Source organism: Rhodnius prolixus, unplaced genomic scaffold (genome assembly GCF_049639745.1).
Source record: "Rhodnius prolixus isolate KJV_2025 unplaced genomic scaffold, Rpr scaffold_7, whole genome shotgun sequence".
NCBI classification, from domain to species: Eukaryota; Metazoa; Arthropoda; class Insecta; order Hemiptera; family Reduviidae; genus Rhodnius; species Rhodnius prolixus.
Genome location: NW_027411582.1, coordinates 30,484,063 through 30,504,680, shown reverse-complemented (window position 1 = coordinate 30,504,680; position 20,618 = coordinate 30,484,063). Strand labels below are relative to the sequence as shown.

Here is a 20,618-nt window from a genome sequence, read left to right as displayed (position 1 = left end):
CTGTACTACTTACTGCTTCGTTCTCGAACAATTAAATATAAATGCATAAAACAGTGGTTTTTATTGTGAGCTTTGGAAAACTGCTTTAAAACAAAAAGCAAACTGATAGAGGTTCTGTCTTTATTATGGATAGAAGTAGGCTTTTTTTTAAACAAAGATGTGAGACATCTGGGATGCTAGAGGTGTATGGCAAAGGTTTTACATGGGCCTTAAGAAGGAAAAAATAGAGTCTATATCTGAAAATGTTATTTAGAAAACACCTCTGTTCAAAATTTTCTATATTTAATTTTTGTCACAGCCTTTATTGTTTGTAACACAAACTACAAATTGATGTTATCCTTTTTCTCTTATTTAAATATTTTATCTATTTTAACACTTGATAGAAAAGAAGTAATAAATCTAGTCTTTTTATTACATTTATTTTTACATTGTTTTAATACGAGATATCTTAGATAGGCAACAGTGTTCCTTATTTTTCTCGTCAAAAATACTCTACTGTTTAAGACATTAAGTTCTTTGGTAGCTAGTAATTCTCTTCGTTTTGATGTAAAAACTCATCCATAAAACTAAACCTATTCATAAATTATTATCCAAAATATCAATATTCCAGATCTAACTTACTTTGCAAACACATGATTGCTATTTCGTTGTTACTATCACTTGAAAGCTGAGCAAATTTAATTAAAATTAATAACTTTGGAAAATAAAATTTGCGCAAGATCTACTTCAGCACTAAAGTCAGCATACTCAGTTGGAAAATGGGGCACAGTAGTTTTAATATTTTTTTGTTTTTTAAAATGAACTTCTGAAATACATTACTGGCCTTATTTACTAAATTCAACTTAATTGTTTGAAGAATGGTGAACTAGTTTAGGTTGACGGAAATTATAATGATTACAAGCGGTTAAACTGGGTCCAATACATGAAGCGTACATTAGCGTAGTTGGAATTAAAGACTGTTCAAAAACACCGCTCAATAACTGTGACCATGGACCTGATGAATAGACGGCCACGTCTTCTCCGCTGTGGGTTTCATCAACTAGAGGAGTAAGTGCTGGATATAATGAATCCGGATGTCCTGTAACAAACACGATTAATTTTTGATTAATTGCATTTTATTTATTAATGCAAATAATGCTATTAATAATGATATACAGATATCATGAGTGTGTTTAGTCACAATCAACTCTTCAAGCTAACTAATATACCTGACCAAAAATAGCTAGGATTACAGAAGGTTTCCTAAAGCGGGAGCAACTCTAAAAGTTCAGAAAGAACAAACCAAAAATTGAAAGTAAAAAATTTGGATACAAAATACACTGACCAGCGCTTACAAGATCGGTAAGTCAGAAAAAATCATAAAGTAACTTAAAGGAGAAACAGCGTCAAATTTTTACGATCAATGATTCTATACTTAACCTCAGAAAATCAACCCATCGTGACAAATGTTTAACCCTTCAGCCCTCAAAGTCTCCTTAAAAGGTATCTGTTATGAACTCCATCATGTAGATAGAAATTATTACCATTAATCCACAACACTCAATAAGGGATCCACAACCAGAAGTCTGAGAGATGACAATCAAGTCATAGTAAAACGCAGTCAGTGTTGCCTAATAATCAGTCCTGAAGCTAACCCTAATCATGATCTTACATCTATCAACACCCCCAATTAAGATAAATACTATGAAATGTCGTTTATTCCTGGAGTTAAGCGAGCTTGCATCCACAGATACATACCAATAACAACATCGATGCCAATAAAGCAGCGTAATCTAACTTAACTTATAGACCTTCTCAATACCCAGATCCGGGAGAAAAAAATCCTTGATAGAAGATGCTTTACAATTTTATTGTAAGATTTCATCACTAATTTCAAGATCAAATCACAAGAATTTAGTGCCTCTAGCGCAGCCTAATTTTTTTCAGCGTTCCAATCTCATTTCAAGTTGAATTCTTTTCATAGTATATCTAAGAATAGACATAATCCTCATTTTGGCAGTTGCAAGAAGTTGTCTGTCTATTTAACCACAAAAAGAAATAGTAATATTAATAAATATTATCGACAATCTATTTATCAGAAGACTGCCGAAACCTTTATCAGAACTTAATATGTACTTTCTCAACAAATCTACACTTATCGCTAAGATTTTTAAGATAATCAATTCAAACTATCTTCCATTTTTAATCCAAATACTTCATAATTTTAATAAAATTCTAATTAATTCCACTTACCCAACTTATTACTACTTATTGAATTTCTACCGGCTTTGATACCATTAGCGTAAGATAGTATGGTATATGGCATGCCATCAATATCTGATGTACCAGCGAATTTGAGTATATCTGAACCACGACCTGGATATCCACTAATGGACATTGTATGCGAATGATCAGATGTCACCATTATCAACGTGTCCAAAGGATTTGTAAGCTCCATCGCTGTTGCAACAGCTTTACTCAATTCCACGGTTTCATCCAGAGCTTTAGCAGCCTGCAAAAGAAATATAAATAACAATACATTATTAAATTATAAAAATGAGGCTGATAAAACTTAAATTAAGTTCAAATATGAAATATACATAATATATTTTATAACAAAACATATGACAACATGTTGAGAGTTAGATTTTTTTTAATTTTAAATTTTCAGGTGTCAACCTAAAATGTTCACTCTAATTCTACTAAACCTTAAAACGAACATCAGCACGTTATATTTCCAGAAAATGCTATATATATAATGAAAATAAGTAATAAAGTGCGTGTTGAAAGATACTGCAAAAAACATGGAGGTGTAAACTAAGAATCTCGTAATCCAAAAAGTTTGATGGAGAAAATTAAGAGATATTGACAGATTTAATGAGTTGGACATTTCAAAATACTTCAATTTTAAAAGTAGAAGGACTTCATGAAGTTATCCCTGAATAACTTAACTGAAACAATTGATTAAAAATTTAAGATAAAAAAAACAAAATTATAAAAAAAGTTTAGGTTAAAGGAAGCAACTAAGGCACAATGAATAATTTTTAATTATAAATAATAATAATTTTATAAGATACGTATCTTTAATTTTAATAACTGAAAAGAGAAGTTTATTAGAAGCAATAAAAGTCGCCTTCAAAATTTAACTAATAAACTTATAAAAGAAAAAATGTTATTTTCAATGATACTTGTAATCTTATCGGAACTATTTGAACACTTTTTCTCCTTTGGAATCTACAGAAAAGTGTACAACTGGTACTCTAATTAATAGATTGCAACTGAAGGGACTGAAGAAATATGAAAAAAAAAATTAAATCAAGAAAATCAAAATCAGACTGCTTTATTGCAAACACAAAATTAAAACAAATATAAAACCAAATTTAAAATAGTTCAATAAAATAAATAAATGTGACGCTTTAACTGCTCAAAAAGGTTAGTTAGTTGACTTGCTCAGAAATAAGTTGCGTTCAACCTGTGAACAAGACGAATCACCAAGAAAATGTTTCTTTTGTAATTAGACTCGCAGCAAAATGAATTTGTGACTCTGTACAAGCACGTTATCTAACTGAAGTAATACAAAGAGTAAAAATATTTGGAATTTTGGAACGCCATCACATTAAGTGTTCACATAATTCTAACAACTTCTATACTCTTGTCAATGTTATTTAAATAATCACACTCGTAAGTCCTTCCCCCTAAAATCTATTAGAAGTCATTCAAATTATCAATTACCTGAGTTGCGTGATGTCCTAAATCAATCTTCCCTCCTTCAACAAAAAGAATAAAACCATTTTGATTTTTCTTCAAAAGTTTGATAGCTGATTCAGTCATCTTGGCTAAACTGGGTTCTTTATTTCTATCTGCTTCTAAATTGTAAGACATATGGGTCGGCGAAAATATACCTAAAATGATATTATTAATAAGAAGGATTTGAATACATTTACGTAACAGTATATATTTAAAGTCTATTTCTCTATTTTATTTTTTTTTCATCAAATTATCTGCACATATTTGTTAACAAACTGACCTCCCAATTTATTTGTAAAACTTTTCCTTGTAAACAGTTTTACAGTTGTTCTCTATGAAGTTAGTATTTGCTCTGCACTACACTCCAAGAGTTTGCAAGTTACTCTTAAGATTGGTGCAAGTATTTGGAAAACGGTTAATATTTTATTGGCTTTGAAGGACTCTAAAAAAAAGTGGCTTATTTGCCTCCTATTGCCGAAAACTGGGAGATTAATTGGTATATTTGAGAAGAGGAAACAATGAGCGCCACCACGGGAAAATTGTCAAAATGTGTACATCTCTTACCAACGAGTATCAAAGTAGAGTAATAAGCAGTCAAAATAGGACGATATAATGGTTTCTTAAAATTGTGAAAAATACAATTTTCTAATAATTTCAATATTCTTTTTAACTGGGTGACTCCTCTGAAAATTGGTTAGTATTATAAAATTTCTTATTACCACAAGGCTACTACACAGTTTATTATTTTGTTTGAGAATAGACTTATTGCCATGAATGTCTCATCTGATTTTGGCTTTGGATTTTACTTGCTAAAAAAAAAAGTCAGAAACACTAAATTGACTTCTAGAGTATTCCAAAGAGAAATCTTGCAAAAATGTAACAAATATGAACAATTTCAAAAAAAGAAATCACATACTTCTTTTGAAACATACCAAAGATAACCAAAACTGAAAATCACTATAGAAATAAAAACTTCGTTGGATCCGCAGAGCTGGATATCTTCCGGATAAATGATTACCTGATCAGTTTTGAACTTTTATCCATAATCAAAGGTAGATAAATGTCGACTTCGCTAATGTTACTGCCTCGCACTACACATGCTGACTGGCTGAGGGAGGTTACATGTTGTTTATAAGTATTATTCAAAATGTTAATGAATCGTAAAACATTTTGCTAAAATAATGAAATAAAATTAATAAAACCTAGTGCGTTGCTGTACGTTTAATGCACACGTAACTTTCAAAAATTGTAAAGTTGGAGTTGTATTTTATATGGGGGGGGGGGCAAATTTAGATGGACACACGGTACTAAACTAACGTGTGTTTGAATTGGGAAATAATTACTGTTGAATGAAATATTAATGAATAAAATTGTCACGAGATGTACCGAAAAATTCCATTAGAACAAACTGCTTTTATGAACTTCACCACAGTATTAATTAATGATTTGTACAACTGATTGTTAGATATTGTGAATAAAATCATTTTTTATTCATTTTCCTTTATTTTACTCTCTACTCTGTATTACTCACTAACAATATAATGTAAGAGATAAGTGCAAAACTAATTAAGTTCATATATTTTTCTAAACATGAGAATTGATGGGTTTTTAAAGATATTCTACATTATTTTTAAAATTATTAATGAAAATAAAGAAATTCTTACCAAATAAATGGGTAGTATTTTCGTAGTTCACATTTTCAAGACCTTGCACATCCCAAACAACTTCTTCCCGACCTTCACCAAATCTAGTGCGTTTATCGTTCAGCCATTCTTCTACAAGATCTATATTATCAAGACGTGATCCAGCATTTCCAAAAGGGTCAGATTTATTTTCTGGTAGAAACTTGGATGTACCACCTCCAAGGATTACCTAAATTAAAATAAATAAATTAATAAACTAAGTATGAAATACCCTTCAGTTTTTCTCTTGAAATTCTAAGTGAGAAATAAACTAGAAATATTTACCAAATATTATTTTGACGTAGTATTTAGGAATTATTTATACTAATGCGTAAAGAATTGGAATTATTTCGTTCAATTATATCTTTTCTTAAACTGAATTTCGAGATAGTAATCAATTATTAATAAAAGAAAAATGGACCGGTCGTTGGGGTGCCAAGTTTGACAACCAGGAGCAAAATTGAAATACTTGCAAAAATAATGCAGTATGTGGAAGCTAGTAAATGAGGTAAGATCAGAATCAGTGTTATTATTTTTTTTTTATTTACTGATGGCTCCACATACTCTGGCATCCATTTCTACATAGCCAAGCAATTTTTTTGTATATCTTCCCCTCTTGACGTTTGTAACAATGCCGGTCTCTCGATAGAGAGAGTTCACCTTCTGAGCCTTCCTTCCATGACCTTCGCGAAACAACGCACCAAAATCTTGTATTAATTCATATTGTATCAATACTTTTCTTTTCAACACCAAACGGAATCTTTCTGTTTCTTGGAGAGGGTCAATGTTTCACTTGCGTATGTTAAAGATCAGTCGATCTTCTAGATCTGACTTATCTTCTAGATAGGTTCCGCAAAATAAAAAGGTTATTCGGAAAATAAGGTTAAACATGTACATATTTGAATAAAACATATAGGGATAGGGATTGCTATATGATGGCCACTGGATTACTTTTTTTAAAATTATTATCAAAATATTTTATCAATCGTTAAACAAGTTTTTTTCATTCCTGTCACAGTGGTCTCCCACATGACTTTTAGCAATTCGTTAGTTTAGAATTTAGTTTAGTGCAGAATTCTGCACTATGAGACCAGAATAGATAATAAACAAAAACCAATGGCGGAAAATTCCAGGACTTTGTAAAGGTGCAAGGTAAACTGCTGCTTCTAAAGAACATGGCCGAAAAAATTAAATAGTTAAAGAAATTGAAACAATTTTATTTATTTTCTTCAGTTAAGCCTTATTTTAAGAATGCTTTTTCTTTTTTTTTTAAAGGAGTTTTATTATCGGTTGATTGACTGCTTTAACAACAACAGAACACTGTTTAAAGGCCAATAGAACACTATCTCGCAAGGCCAATATTAAAGAAAGTTCGATGCGCTTAAATAAGTTGAAAAATCTATAACTTCACTGTTTTACTAAAATTATTTAACTTGTAAAACTGTAAATAACACCAGAATTATTCATTAGAGTAGAAGAAAGCCTACATATAACCCTTATTTCGATTCAAATCTGCACCAAAACCAATTTTTCTTAGAAAAATTAGAAACATAGATCTACGTGAAACCAATGTTTTATTTATTTAGACATCTACATTTTGAGTAGGTCACTACTCAATAAATGAATCAGACGTCTATTGCAAACTATCAGGCGTGAATAGCAAGAGAAGAGAAACTATCTTCTGATGCGTTATCTGGCGATGACAAATTTTGATGACATTCCCAAGCAATAGGAAATAAAATATTAAATAGAGATGAATAAATATCTTACGTTAAGATTATTGCCTGGAGCGGACAACACTAACTGTTTGGCAATGTCACCACATTTATATGGATTTTGTTGATCATCAACAACATCAGCGTCACTCTCGTAGTTACGATTGGAAATATGTGCATAACCGGCGGCTGGTGATGCATGAGTTACTCTGAAACAATAGAAAATTTTTGCATTAGATCTTGATTCTTATATCACTACTAAAACACAATTCATAAAAACACATCAATATTACACATGAATATAAATTATATATATGTACAAATTAAATACCTCGTTGTAGTAACAATACCCGTTGCTTTCCCAGCTTCTTGCCCGTAATCAAGCAGAGTTTTCACAGATGTACTTCTATTTACAGCATTACAATCGTTCATTTTCACCTGAGCAGTAACTCCTAATGTACCTAGGTTGGCCTTCACACCAGACCAATATGCTGTGCCGCTACATGCTGAATCAGCTACTAATTTATCCACACAGTACGTCTAAAATACGAACATAAAATGGACTAATTAGCTAGTAGGCTATGTATTCATTAGCTATCTTTTATTTTAGAAGGGAAAACATGAATATTTATAAAAATATTATTTATTAAAACTAGAAAATTTCATTCATCTTACTAAGATGATCTGTCTCCGTAAAAGAAAGAAGATTTATAAAAATTTCATCTGAACTATCCACAGCACCACAATAGTTTTGTATTAGTGGATCTCTATATAATGAAAGAATAGGACACCTTGCGATTGCATGAGCAATGTCATCAGGTTCGTTCAACGAGCACAGTTGACATACCTTATCACCATTAAAATCAAATCTTTGCCTATTGAAATATACTTCACCGTTTTTTTTGAAACTTAAACGAAGTTGAGTCATTAATCACAATTTTTCAATGTGAATATTATAAGTAAAGTAAAGCTCTCCCAAGTTTAAATTACTTAAATGTCTGTAAAGCGGATTATAGCGACTATTCAGAACTGACTCGATATCTTTAGACAGCAAATTGTTCCTGAACGAGTCTAATAATCGACAGAATTCGTCACGAGCCACATCTACGCTCTGATCATCCCTACGGTCTTCAGCACCGATAGGAGAGAGGAAATGTCTCAGTGAACTCACCCAATTATATGGTATATTACAACTCCCATCCAATTCCTTCAACCTTAAATAGCACAATTTAGGGAGGCGACAATCAGGCATTTCTAGAAGTCTTAAACACCAGCCTAATACTCTTTTAAAGATCTTAAAACCAGTATGTACCCAATTGGGAGCAAGAAGGACCATATCATTTGCATGCAAGATCATAAACAGACCTTTGTCTTTATTTATGTCTGAGTCCAGTTAAGTCTCTAGAGTTGAAGAAAGTCACTATATCTGAAATATACACAGACAACAAGAGTGTACTCCAGATTTCGCCCTGTAAAATCTCCTCCGAAAGGAGTATCTCTTTAGAATAATCATTACCAGCTTGAATTACCATCGAAGCATTGTCATACAGATTTTTAATCACTTGTAGGATCTTCCGACTTACACCTAGACCATAGAGCATAGGCCATAATTTCCCATGATTGACCGAATCGAAAGCTCTTCTAAAATCCACAAAGACTGTAAACACTTTACTACGCTGTAGTCTATGGCTGATATTAACAATAGAACAGAGTACAAAAACACAATCGCGGCATCCCCTACCCTTGCGGAAACCCATTTGCTCCTCGGAGATCAAGTTGTGTTTTTCGACCCAATCATAAAGCTTACTATAAATGATTTTGGTGAAGAGCTTCGTAATACAATTGAAAATCGCTACACCCCTATAATTATTAGGGTCTGAGGGATCACCCTTCTTATACAATAAATTCATTTTTATTGAAGACCAAGATTTAGAGAGAACTTCTGAAATGAAAAACCTGATTAAATAAAGCCAATAGAAATTCAACCAAAGAGGAACTAAGATTTTTTAAAACATTCGTTGGAAATTAAATCCATCTCAGCCGCCTTCTTTAATTTACAATCATTAATACTTGAGTGTAACTCCTCCAAAGAGATATCTGTATCCAAAATGGGATCGTAACAACCAAAAAAGCTAGTATTATCAACAATTTTCGGAGGAAAAATACCACTGTAAAATTTCTCCCAGTCCTGACAGGAAAGAATATCTGGACCTATAAGATTTAACCCTAAACTTGGCTACTGCAGACCAAAACTCAGTAGTATTTTTAACATTTCTTGAAGTCACCTTTATATTATCAAAATATTTTCTCTTATGTTATTGGACATTATTGTATTTTTATAAGCTTTCTTTTTTTTATATACAAGCAGATGTTTTTATACACATAAAAAAAGAAAAGAATAGTTCTAATTGAAACTAAGACCTTGCCAACTAATTTCATCTACTCGTGATCTTCCTATTTAAATAAAAATACCTTGATTTTTTTTTTTTTAAAAGTAATTTGTAAAGAATATTTTCTAACATTAACCGCTCATTACAAGAATACACAGATAATAATAATTTTAAGTTACATAAACTATTTGAGATAAGGCAGATACTGAAAAGAAAAAACAATACTCAAATGAAGAAACAATAGCATAGAAAGATTAATATTACTATTTTGTTAAAACATGCGCAACTAATTCAATTTTTACCCACGTTTATGTAATAGGTATTAAGCGATTAAAGAATTGCTTTTTTCTGGTGATTTGGTGGTTTTTTTGAACTATTAGACTTCCTTTACGTTAATTTTTTTAAACAAAATCAATTAATCAATAATGTCTGAGCAAATAAATTAAGTGTAGCCTCTCAAGCAAATAAAACAGCCTAACATCAATAGCATCAACATTCCAATTATAAGAATAAACAATCATTCGGCAAATGTAATCCACGTATTACTTGGGTAGCACAATAAACCTAACTTTAGAACAGAAGTAGTACTTCTAAACGAATAACCCGAATAGTAAGTGATTTGCTTAGAGTAGTGCACTCTCGACCCAGTCTGGCTCACTCACTGCTCGGAGACAAGCAATGTTCTATGAAAACTATAAGAACTAATGATGATCTATGAGATATTAACTCTTAAATAAAAAAAATAAATAACTTTGGTACCATGGGGAAGTGGTATATTCTCAGTGGAGTTTGTGAGCTGTTAGATTGACTCAGGGGACAACTATCATTTACTCAGGAAACCAAGAACTGAAAGCAACAATTTTTTTTTTTTGTAGGTTCACAAGACTTCAAAAGTGATTAAAAGAATAAATCAGTACACAAATAATTATTATGATAACGAGGACCCTTCATCTATTCTTGACCCAAATGAGAATTATTACCTAATCATTTGTACAATTGTGGTTAAATTTAACATCTATAGTTAATGAACGGTGAATAGCTAGATAAAGAGTTAATTAATTTTGTTATAACAAAATTTCCAACTTTCGTAACCGCTTAATAATATCTAAGTCATTAATCAAACCTATTATATAATCATTTCATTAGTAACTTGTATTAATTTAGGTGTACATTACGCCTCGATGCTCGAAGATGAGTTTCATTTTCTACGTAGAAAAATAAATTGATTGCTCTCTTGATAAGTTTCAAGATATAATTTTCAAGATAAGTTTCCATATACATTAAAACTTTAAATTTAACTTGTAAAATTCCCCCCTAGAATGACGTTTTTAACGGCAAGTTCTAGGCAAATCTTAAGCATTCCTCTAAAAAGCCATATTGTGATAAGTTTACCATTTTTCATCACACTATGGACAATGATAGAATCCGTTTAATTTGAATTTGCTAGACAGTAGGTTACGAGTAAGTTTCTCGAATTTTTCAATTATAAAATAAGTAATTTTTTCTTAAACATAGAATGAATCAATTATAGTGAGCCTTAACTGTGTTCAGCAATAGCTTACTTAGACGACCATACGTTATAAATAAAATCTGAATTTCTCCAGTGAAGGGTTTGAAAGCATATACATAGATTTCTGGTAAAAATCCAATCATGAAATTGTCAGAATTGCAGCAATACTTTCTATTACACTAGTAAAAGACATTAATATTCGATCGAAACTGCAATTAACAATAATTTTATTCATTTCTCATGAAAGGAGATAATGTGACAGAAGTCGATGTGTAAAAAAAATGTAATCATGCATTTAGAAGTAATTCTTATTACTTTCAGTTTTCTATTGAGCAACAATGGCGTAAATGAATGCGATCAAAGCTTACCATAAAATTGTAGCCAAACATTTAATCCTTAACAATATTAAGAGGCACAGCCTTGCACTAAACTAAGATGGTACTTTACAAGACGATCTTATAACAGTGAAAAATCCATAAGTAGTGAAATCCATTAGTAAGATCATTTTCTATTAAGGTAAGACTAACTAAAAAGAAGCAGGACCTAAAATAGAATAAGCTCGTACGAATAGCCAACAGTTTTCCGAACAAAGTGCTTACATTCTTATAAAATGTATAAATTAAACAGTTTGCTTCTTCAATGATAAACCCAGAGAACACTAAAAAAAACATCTTACTTTACTTAGTCCAGTAAATGGAAAGGTTTCCCAACTCAGATAATTATTTTCTCCTGGTCCACCACGTCTCTGGCCATCCAATATCCTAGCCGATGTTATCGTAGTTATGGACATTCCATCTCCCAGAAAGAAAATCACATTTTTTGCTATATTTGTATTCGGAAATTTTGCAATTTGTTGGTGAAGTGCGTCCAGATTTTTTTCGAGCCAATACTCTTGACCTGTAACAGATTATTTATTTAATAGCTTTGTTTTAACAATAATAATTAGATACCAAATAAATGTTTCTTATGAGAAAGTTTATACCTGATAAATATTGGAACTTTTAAGGAAAATGAGGTCTTACATCTTTACGTTTCTAAGTAAAACAAGAACCCAGAATATATTCATCAAAAATCAGTCAAGTAATAAATATTTTTAATCCTAATTCTAAATACATTTCTGCAAAGGCTAAGAATGAATAAAATTATTAAACTAAATATTTCTTGAATAAACTGAAGGTTGTCAAACCCAACGCTTGGGACCCACATCTAGGATAATGCCGTTAAGATAAATAATATCGCAGCAAACTCAAAATTGCGTCTTTCCCCATAAGGTACTTCTCACTTATTTTTAATCATCTCATCTCTAGATAAAAAAAAAAGGGTTCATTCCTAAAAATGAGATCCCTTGGGTTGACCACCTCTCTCCTTATCAAAAGTTAAAGATCACAGAAATGCTTAAACAAATACAAACTCAACTATAAAGAGATATGAATTATTCGTTTAAATGAGTAGTCCTAAACAAGGCGGACCTTGTGCAGAAATCAGCATCTCAAGAAATATTACCATTCCATTTGCTATATAACATATTTTTAAAATGACAGTTAAATTTAAGTACGTTTAAGCGACAATATGGGACTGCGAATAAGATGCTGTCAGAAGCTCAGTGACATTTAAATCTTTTTGTTATATCAGACAAGAATGGTAAGACGGCCATTTTCTTGTTGGAAGCGTCATATAACATTCTTAATAATAAGAAATCTTTCAAAATTCTCTAATGAAATGAAACTGAATTGTTTCAAAACGGTTGACATCCTTTTATATGTTTTTTTATATCAAAGAAGCATACTCCAAGATGTTTCGAGCGAACGAATCGAAATATAGCAAGCAACCTTTTGGGATCTGTAACAGCTCGACTCAAGGCTCTAGCAGGTTTCTGCTGATCGTTGTATGAGTACTAAATGAAAGATCCTCATTTTAAGTTAAAAGCAGCCGTACAGTTAAAAGAGATTTTTTTCTTATTATATTTTTAGTTCAGCACGGGCTCGATACTCGTACTTTCTCATAAAATTCAGATCAAAGACAATATTTTATATCTTAAAAAAAAAAAAAACCTAATTAGTTTCTGTCGTTTGAATTGTTTGTAGCTCAATTCTATACTAATAAGGCTACATTCTTAATAGTGGAACTTGCAATCGTTCAAACGACTTCAATTTTACAAATAATTCTAGTTCACCTTTTAAGAAATCACCTTTAAATTCAAGGAAAAAGTATGAATAAATGAGAATTAAAAAAAAAATTGAATTATGTAAGTATCTAATTTAAAACAAGTTTTTATAATTTTATGAAAGGTGAATGATTTAAATACGTAATTTCTCAAGGATTTTATTAATAATAATGATAAAACTTACGTTTAAATCACTCTCTTTATTGAAAAGAGAATCTTTACAAGCTTTTTCAATTATCATATTTTCTAATTTGAGTAAACGAAGATTAGCCTTCTAAGTATTGGAAAAATTTATCCTTCGCACTGGACGAAAATTGGTATCAATTATTAAACAAAGAAAAATCAGGAACCCAACAATTATAACTGGAAGATTTTTTAAGAAAAAATGTCAACAATTATACTAAAACACTCTGGGCAACAACAAAAACTGAAACAGCTTAAAATTAAGCAGTTAACTACAGAAGTGAACACAAAGCACAATATTTAGATAAGGTAACAAATAGGTGGAGGTAATTTTGTTGTTACCTTGATTTTGTTTAGGTTTTTCAGTTAGTTAAAATTGGAAATAGATTTTTAGTTACTCTATATTTGGTAAATTTATATTAGGCAAATCAACTGTAATATTATTAGATATTTGCATACTGCATATAATTGATATATTTTTTGTATAAATTTAAGTAAGGCGAGTCAACATCTTTTATTATTGGAGCCCAACGGCTGGATTTTCTCGGGGATTGGCTATTTTTGAAGAAAATCCGCAACCTTCATATTTTACCCAGCAGCCTCTCACTGACCGCTAAGTCTATTTAGGCAGGCCTAGTGGGAGTGCTGAAAATAATTAGTGCACAACAGTTATTCAGGGTCGCGGTGGTGTAATTTTTTGGGCCAAGCCCATAAGAATCTGATAATTGGCGCTATGAACCTTCTAGTGTTTCTTCAACGAAGAGTGAATTGTACAAGCTTCTAGGATTTCAACCCGGACTTCCTGCAAATTCTATAATTTAGTAGTATCACGCTGCCTACCAACTTTATTATTATTATTATTAATTTATTTCAATCAGGGTGCGTCAACTAACATCTAATATCATTAGTTCCTTCTGGCAGTCTCTGCAAGGTTCAAGGGTAAGTAAGTGACTCCTGTTAAGTGACAAAATTCCTCCTCTACATTGGTTGGAATCCGTCTGAGGGTACGCTAATCTAAAGCTGTTGCCTACAGCTTCTACCTTAACTACTTGTTTTTTTAACTTATATTTTACTTTTTACTTATATTTTTGGTCAGTATAAACGATGTTTGGTATATTAGATGCAGTCAAACGTTCACTAGTTCCCTCTGGAACTAGGGCCTATAATAATATTTAAACAAAATGATTGTAAGATCTTCCACTTATTTCGTTGAAATACGTAACATAGATAGGGATAAGTGATCTAGGAAAATACATTTAAGAGCTATTTTTTGTTTTTTATTTCTTTTTATAAAACATGGAGGTCAACAATGTTTCAAAATTCTCATTTTAGTTTCCTCTATAATTATAAATTCGTAGACTACATTTAATTTTATGCTTTACGGTCAATTAAATCGCGTTTAATATGTTTTTTAAATATTACGGTAAATCGTAAAAAAAAAATCAGCTGTCAGTTGTGGTCAGTAAAACAAGACTAGTTAACTTCATTTTTTTTTTTTTTAATTTATAAGGCACGTGAACATCTGAGATATTGTCGCCTGAAATTTTTTTCAGTGCCCTGACAGTATTCTATTGTTACAGAGCACATATTCCACCACCGGACAGTAAACTGTAAGAAACTCCTAGTAAGAAAAAAAATCGAAAAGCCAGCAGCTGGATTCTAATCCGGGATCTCCGGGGGGAAGCCCATTACTCTATCCACTGAGCTAGTCTCTTCCATTCCCGGTAGTGTTATCCAGTTCGATTTGGCTATTCTGTACTGACTTACCTTTCCTAAAATCTTAGTGGCTATTAGATCGAAGGCCATTAGATTCTTGGCACCATTCTAGCCGACCCTTAACTAGGCTTATCATAAGTCCTGTTTTTATCGAATAGTACTGTTTTGATTTTCGGTCTAGTGTATCATTTTACTCTAGTTATTTGATAAAAACTAAAAAAATGTCAAATATAAACACTTAACAAATACACAAAACCTATTTTTCTTTTATACCTGTAAACACTGTTGTTTGGTGAGTGACATATAAGTAAAATATCCCTTATCTTGTAGGATAAAAAATAAATAAAACATCAATAATATGGGCAAGTGATTTTAACTCACGAGCATAACCGCGCTGGATTCCCATATGCAGACCCAGATTCGAATCCAGCGTGCGGCCTGTCCTAAGCATTCCCTTTTTAGCAGTCCACTGTTGGTGAACAGTAATTATCTATAAACAAAGAACACTATTCGATCGTCTGCAGTGCAAGAAGGAAGCTTAGAAACCAATTACCTCAGATGTTGCTAAAATTAATTATACAAAATTATACTGAATTCAGACGCGCATCAAATTAATTTTAAAAAATAATAAAAACTGGTTCCATATTCGATTGCCAAAAATGGTTATTTATTAAGATAGCGATTTTTCACTTATCTTTCCAAACTTATTTTTTTTTTCGATGAGATGATTAAAGAGAAATAAACTCTTACAAGGTAATAGTAGAAGGACAGGGGATTATTTGACATTTAACCAACTTTTGAATTTCTTTTTCTTTTTAGCGATATTTTTAATTTTTTCTTGATATTTTTGTTTATTATCATTATATCGTTCGGTATTCAACCGAGACGGGGCGTCTACATAATATTGGAGTAGGCAACCATCGATTAAAATTTCCTTTACTCGGATGAACCCCGCAGCTCAGTAGATAGAAGCGAAAGGTTTAGAAAAGGGAGAGGGATGCTTCCAGAAAAGGTCGTAAAAGCAACATCTTTTATAAGTAGGGTTTCACTTTTTTTTGTCGATTTTATTTAATTCAGGCGGACTTTGCGTTCAACTACTAAATTAGGTGTGATGGACAGAGGCGACTAGCAAACATACTTTACTATAAATTTCTCTTATTAACTACACCCAAGTATTTTTTTACACGGTCATTTTACATGATTTTGAAAGAACATGGTTCTCCAATAAGGACAAATACACTTTTTTTACACTAATTTTTGGTTCTAGCATGAATCCCCCCCAAAATGTAAAATTCTAATTTTGACAGTGTAATCCAGAAGTCGGTCAGTCTATCCCCCCCCACATGTGTTAGTGACTTGGTCTTATTGACAACTCAAGACTTCATGACTAGTTTACTCTGTATTCCGGAGTTTACAAGGAATACCCTAATCTTATTATCACTTTTCTTTTCTTTATCTCGTTGTACTTCAATTTGAACACAGCATTTCGTTATTCAGTGTTAAGGTGTTCCGTATATCACATTTACTCGTATCTTCAGATGATACCATTTTTCATCCTGTTCGTAATAAACGTACACGCTAGTTATCAAGTAGCGATGAATAGTTGCGAAATTGAATTTTATGCCTACTTTCAATTTAAATTTTTATACGTACTGAATTTTTACTGTAAGCTAATTTTAATTTTTTTTAAATAACAATTGTTTTTGTGTTTTAAATATAATGTATTTCATTATTATTTGAAGGGGGGGGGGGATATTTGGAGTTTTTTTAATCTTACACGATTTTTTGAAGTTGTGGAAAATATCCCCAAATTTACCATAATGTCGCATGTATTTTTTTTGCACGGTTTTCTAAGATACGTATCTTCCGTGTAAAAAAAAGAGTTGGGTTAAATAAAATGCAAGGCCTAGTCCCGGGGATCGACCCAATACCATTTCTTAGCTTTGCGGGCCTTGCTTTTAACCACTCGGCTGTCGTGGTGCCTTTATTTATTTTACTTTTTACTATATTGAACAAACGTCCTAAATAATTAAATAATTTATAGAAACAAAAAGATTCAAGAAAATAAAAAGCTCTAACTTACGTTCTTCCACTTTGGCGTGACGATCCACAACATATGTTTCATCATCCTGCGCAACTGAAAAATAAAATAGTTTCAATGAAATGTTTTATTCCAGTAATATCTTAATGCGATCTCGTTAACACCAAAATACAAACACGTTCTCTACTCGTCACTAACTTTACGAGGGTCGTTTGAAAAGTCCGTGCAAAAATAAAAACTACTTAATTTTTTGGGGTAAACCTTTTTTATTTTTCAACATAGTCTCCTTTTAGGCTTATACACTTCGTCCAACGCTGCTCTAGTTTGTTGATCCCTTCCGAATAATAGGATTTGTCCAAGTCTGAAAAATAGCCATTCGTTTCTGCAATCACCTCCTCGTTTGAATAAAATCTTTTTCCCGCCAGCCAATTCTTCATATTGGGGAACAAATAGTAGTCCGAGGGAGCCAAGTCTAGAGAATAGGGAAGATGTGAAACGAGTTGGAACCCTATTTCCATTAATTTTGCGACCACAACTGCTGAGGTATGAGCTGGTGCGTTGTCGTGAAGGAAAAGGACTTTTTTGTGGGCCAATCGTGGGCGTTTTTCTTGCAGCTCGGTTTTCAAACGGTCCAATAACGATGAATAATATGCACCTGTAATAGTTTTACCCTTTTCCAGATAGTCGATGAGGATTATTCCTTGCGAATCCCAAAAGAAAGTCGCCATAATCTTTCCGGCCGAAGGAACGGTCTTCGCCTTTTTTTGGCGCAGATTCCCCCTTGGTAACCCATTGTTTAGATTGTTCTTTGGTCTCAGGAGTGTAGTGATGTATCCATGTTTCATCCACAGTGACGAAACGACGCTTAAAGTCCTGCGGATTCTTCTGGTACAGCCGCAAACCGTCCTTGCAACACTTCACACGATTTCGTTTTTGGTCAAGCGTGAGCAATCGCGGCACCCATCTTGCGGATAGCTTTGTCATATCCAAATGTTGATGCAAAATATTACGTACCCGTTCATTCGAGATGCCCACAGCACTAGCAATCTCACGCACCTTCACTCTTCTGTCATCCATCACCATATCATGGATTTTATCAATGATTTCTGGAGTAGTAACCTCAACAGGGCGTCCAGAACGTTCAGCGTCACTTGTGCCCATATGGCCACTCTGAAAATTTTGAAACCACTTATGAACTGTTCTAATCGAAGGTGCAGAGTCACCATAATGTTTATCAAGCTTCTCTTTAGTCTCCTGAGGCGTTTTGCCTTTCATAAAGTAGTGTTTAATCAACACACGAAATTCTATTTCGTCCATTTTTTGAAAATCACTCGACTTCCTCGATTCAAACGAATGCCAAACACAAAGAAATAGACCGATCTGGCTGAAACTTTGTGTGTGTTCTTCCAAGAGATGCTACTAACTAAACATAACCTCGATGCGCGCCAGTGGTGCTATCTCTCTGACTTTGCACGGACTTTTCAAACGACCCTCGTAAGCTCCATTTTACTTCACTAACAAGTTATTACAGATTCGAATTTTAAAACAAAATTGATTTTAGAAGCTTAAAAAAAGGATCAATGAGCATGATGTAGCAATAAATTTGAAATAAATGAATTGGGATGTTAAAGATGGTGTCCACTCTTCCACAATTATCATAAATATAAACATTTTTTAATTGTTTATATTTTGATTACGTTTTTTTTAACACATATATGTGGTATGGTTTTGTAATAATTTTGTAACTGTGTGTACAATAGGCTAATGGAGATAAATGATTTTGTTACGACATAAATTAATATTGTTTTTACCATCACAAGTTATTATTGACTTTTTTTTTTTTTTACTTCGTCCCATTTTTTGTTTTACAGAATTCAAAAGGTGAACAACTCTGTATCTTAAAAAGAACTTATAATGATTTATAGCTAAACCTAGTCCATATACTTTCCATAAAACTAACTTATATTTATGAATTGATCAGTACAAGATCCCAAAAACATCTCCTGGCCTTTCAAAAAAAAAAAAAAAAAATTAATTTTGCTGATTCTTTTTTGAATAAAATATTTTTATTATTGAGAAGCATACTTAAATTTTTAAAAAAAACTACCAATGTTTTGAGAAATTTATTGCCTAACCATTCTACTAAACAATCCACCGTGTAATCTCAAAGATGCAATATTTCTGATTCTTGCATCGTATAATGCATGGCCTTTCAGAAAAAATGTCTACAAATTTCAGAAAACATAATATATCGAAAGCGTTCTAATCTCTGCACACAATACAATAAATTCAAAGGCATCAACCTAAATTGTTATTCTCACAATATACAAAATGGAAGCCCAAATTGTAGTTGGCCAGATCACTAATATTTAAACAAAAATATAATACAAACACCGACTTGATTATAAAGGCGAAAAAAAACAACTAAACAATACGACCTCTGCTCTTTTTTTAAAAAAAACTACTTGTCAAACAACACTTTTTCGATTTTCACTAACAGAAACAAACGTAATATATTCGAAAGATAATACAAAAAATATAATAATTCCAGGACAGAAATGAACAACCTCTCAAATTTTTTATAACAATGTTCTTCAAATTCTAACTTGACCAATTTACTATTTACCATTAATAAAATTATACTTTGGGTATTCCAACCTATTGTTTTCCCCATAACCAGCTCTATTTATTTATTACCTAGTTAGTCCATAAATCACTAACAATTTCATGTTTTAAATAGCATATAACTACATAATTTTTTAAACCAAAACTTTGTTTTTGCATTTTTATTTTGTTTTTATCAAAAAAATAATAAATTTTTACAAATATTATATGGGCAATTTTACTTTTCTATACTCGTATATCTTAGGACATTACTATTAATTCTTTGGTACAAACCCTGAAGAAACAAATAAATTGGCCAGTACATGATAAACAAACCTGTCTAAATTTATGATCGTTCTATAATTACCTAGTAATAATTTATACTTGAACAAATATTTTTTTAATGTTGGAGGGAACTACGGATCGGTTAAGAAGTAAAGGTACACCTAGCTTGTAATGGCAAGATCGTCATTTCAAGACGCCATACGAGATGTATGAAAGCAATTACAAAACGTAAAGTTCACCAGATCAAGTTAATTAGCAAAGGTCCATCAATGAGATCGTATTATAGCATCAAGATGTACAAATTAAGTCTTAAGTCATTCAGAAGAACTCACGTTAAAATTGAGTGTACACTGAAGTATTTCTGCTCTTGTTCAGAATTGTTTGTTAAGAATAGCTGAGAATTTTGTGAAATACTAGTACTTGTATCGAAGCATTCTTTTATTCTTTACTAGTTCATTAAAATAACTTTTCAAATTATTTCGCCCCCTTGTAAATACCTTCAACAGTTAAACTGATCTCACTCATGCATCAATTCTCGGTTTAACACTCGAAAACTATCTATGTCCAATGATTACAACATCTCACATTGGACTGAGGACATT

At 31.9% G+C, this 20,618-nt stretch overlaps 1 protein-coding gene and 1 long non-coding RNA gene across 10 annotated transcripts in view; one reads left to right on the top strand and one right to left on the bottom strand.

Moving 5' to 3' along the window:
• Positions 1-263: 263 nt before the first annotated feature.
• The window catches only part of Alp1 (Alkaline phosphatase 1), a 39,547-nt gene continuing 19,192 nt past the window's right edge, over positions 264-20,618 (bottom strand). For 4 of the 9 annotated variants that reach the window (XM_074114864.1, XM_074114863.1, XM_074114861.1 and 1 more), the window contains 9 exons: positions 17,170-17,223; positions 15,468-15,576; positions 11,700-11,920; positions 7,455-7,663; positions 7,179-7,332; positions 5,391-5,598; positions 3,712-3,881; positions 2,233-2,491; positions 264-1,078 (listed from right to left, as the gene is read on the bottom strand). In XM_074114864.1, coding sequence (XP_073970965.1) covers positions 843-1,078; positions 2,233-2,491; positions 3,712-3,881; positions 5,391-5,598; positions 7,179-7,332; positions 7,455-7,663; positions 11,700-11,920; positions 15,468-15,576; positions 17,170-17,214 — 1,611 coding nt within the window. In that variant the 5' untranslated portion in view covers positions 17,215-17,223 and the 3' untranslated portion in view covers positions 264-842. Of the gene's footprint in view, positions 1,079-2,232; positions 2,492-3,711; positions 3,882-5,390; positions 5,599-7,178; positions 7,333-7,454; positions 7,664-11,699; positions 11,921-15,467; positions 15,577-17,169; positions 17,224-18,141; positions 18,298-20,618 lie in introns of those variants that run through there. The other 5 variants (XM_074114862.1, XM_074114859.1, XM_074114865.1 and 2 more) reach the window with 3 other exon arrangements.
• Positions 1,073-3,881, top strand: LOC141447400 (uncharacterized). The gene is made up of 2 exons (XR_012454295.1): positions 1,073-1,341; positions 2,651-3,881. It is a non-coding gene; the product is annotated as an uncharacterized lncRNA (long non-coding RNA).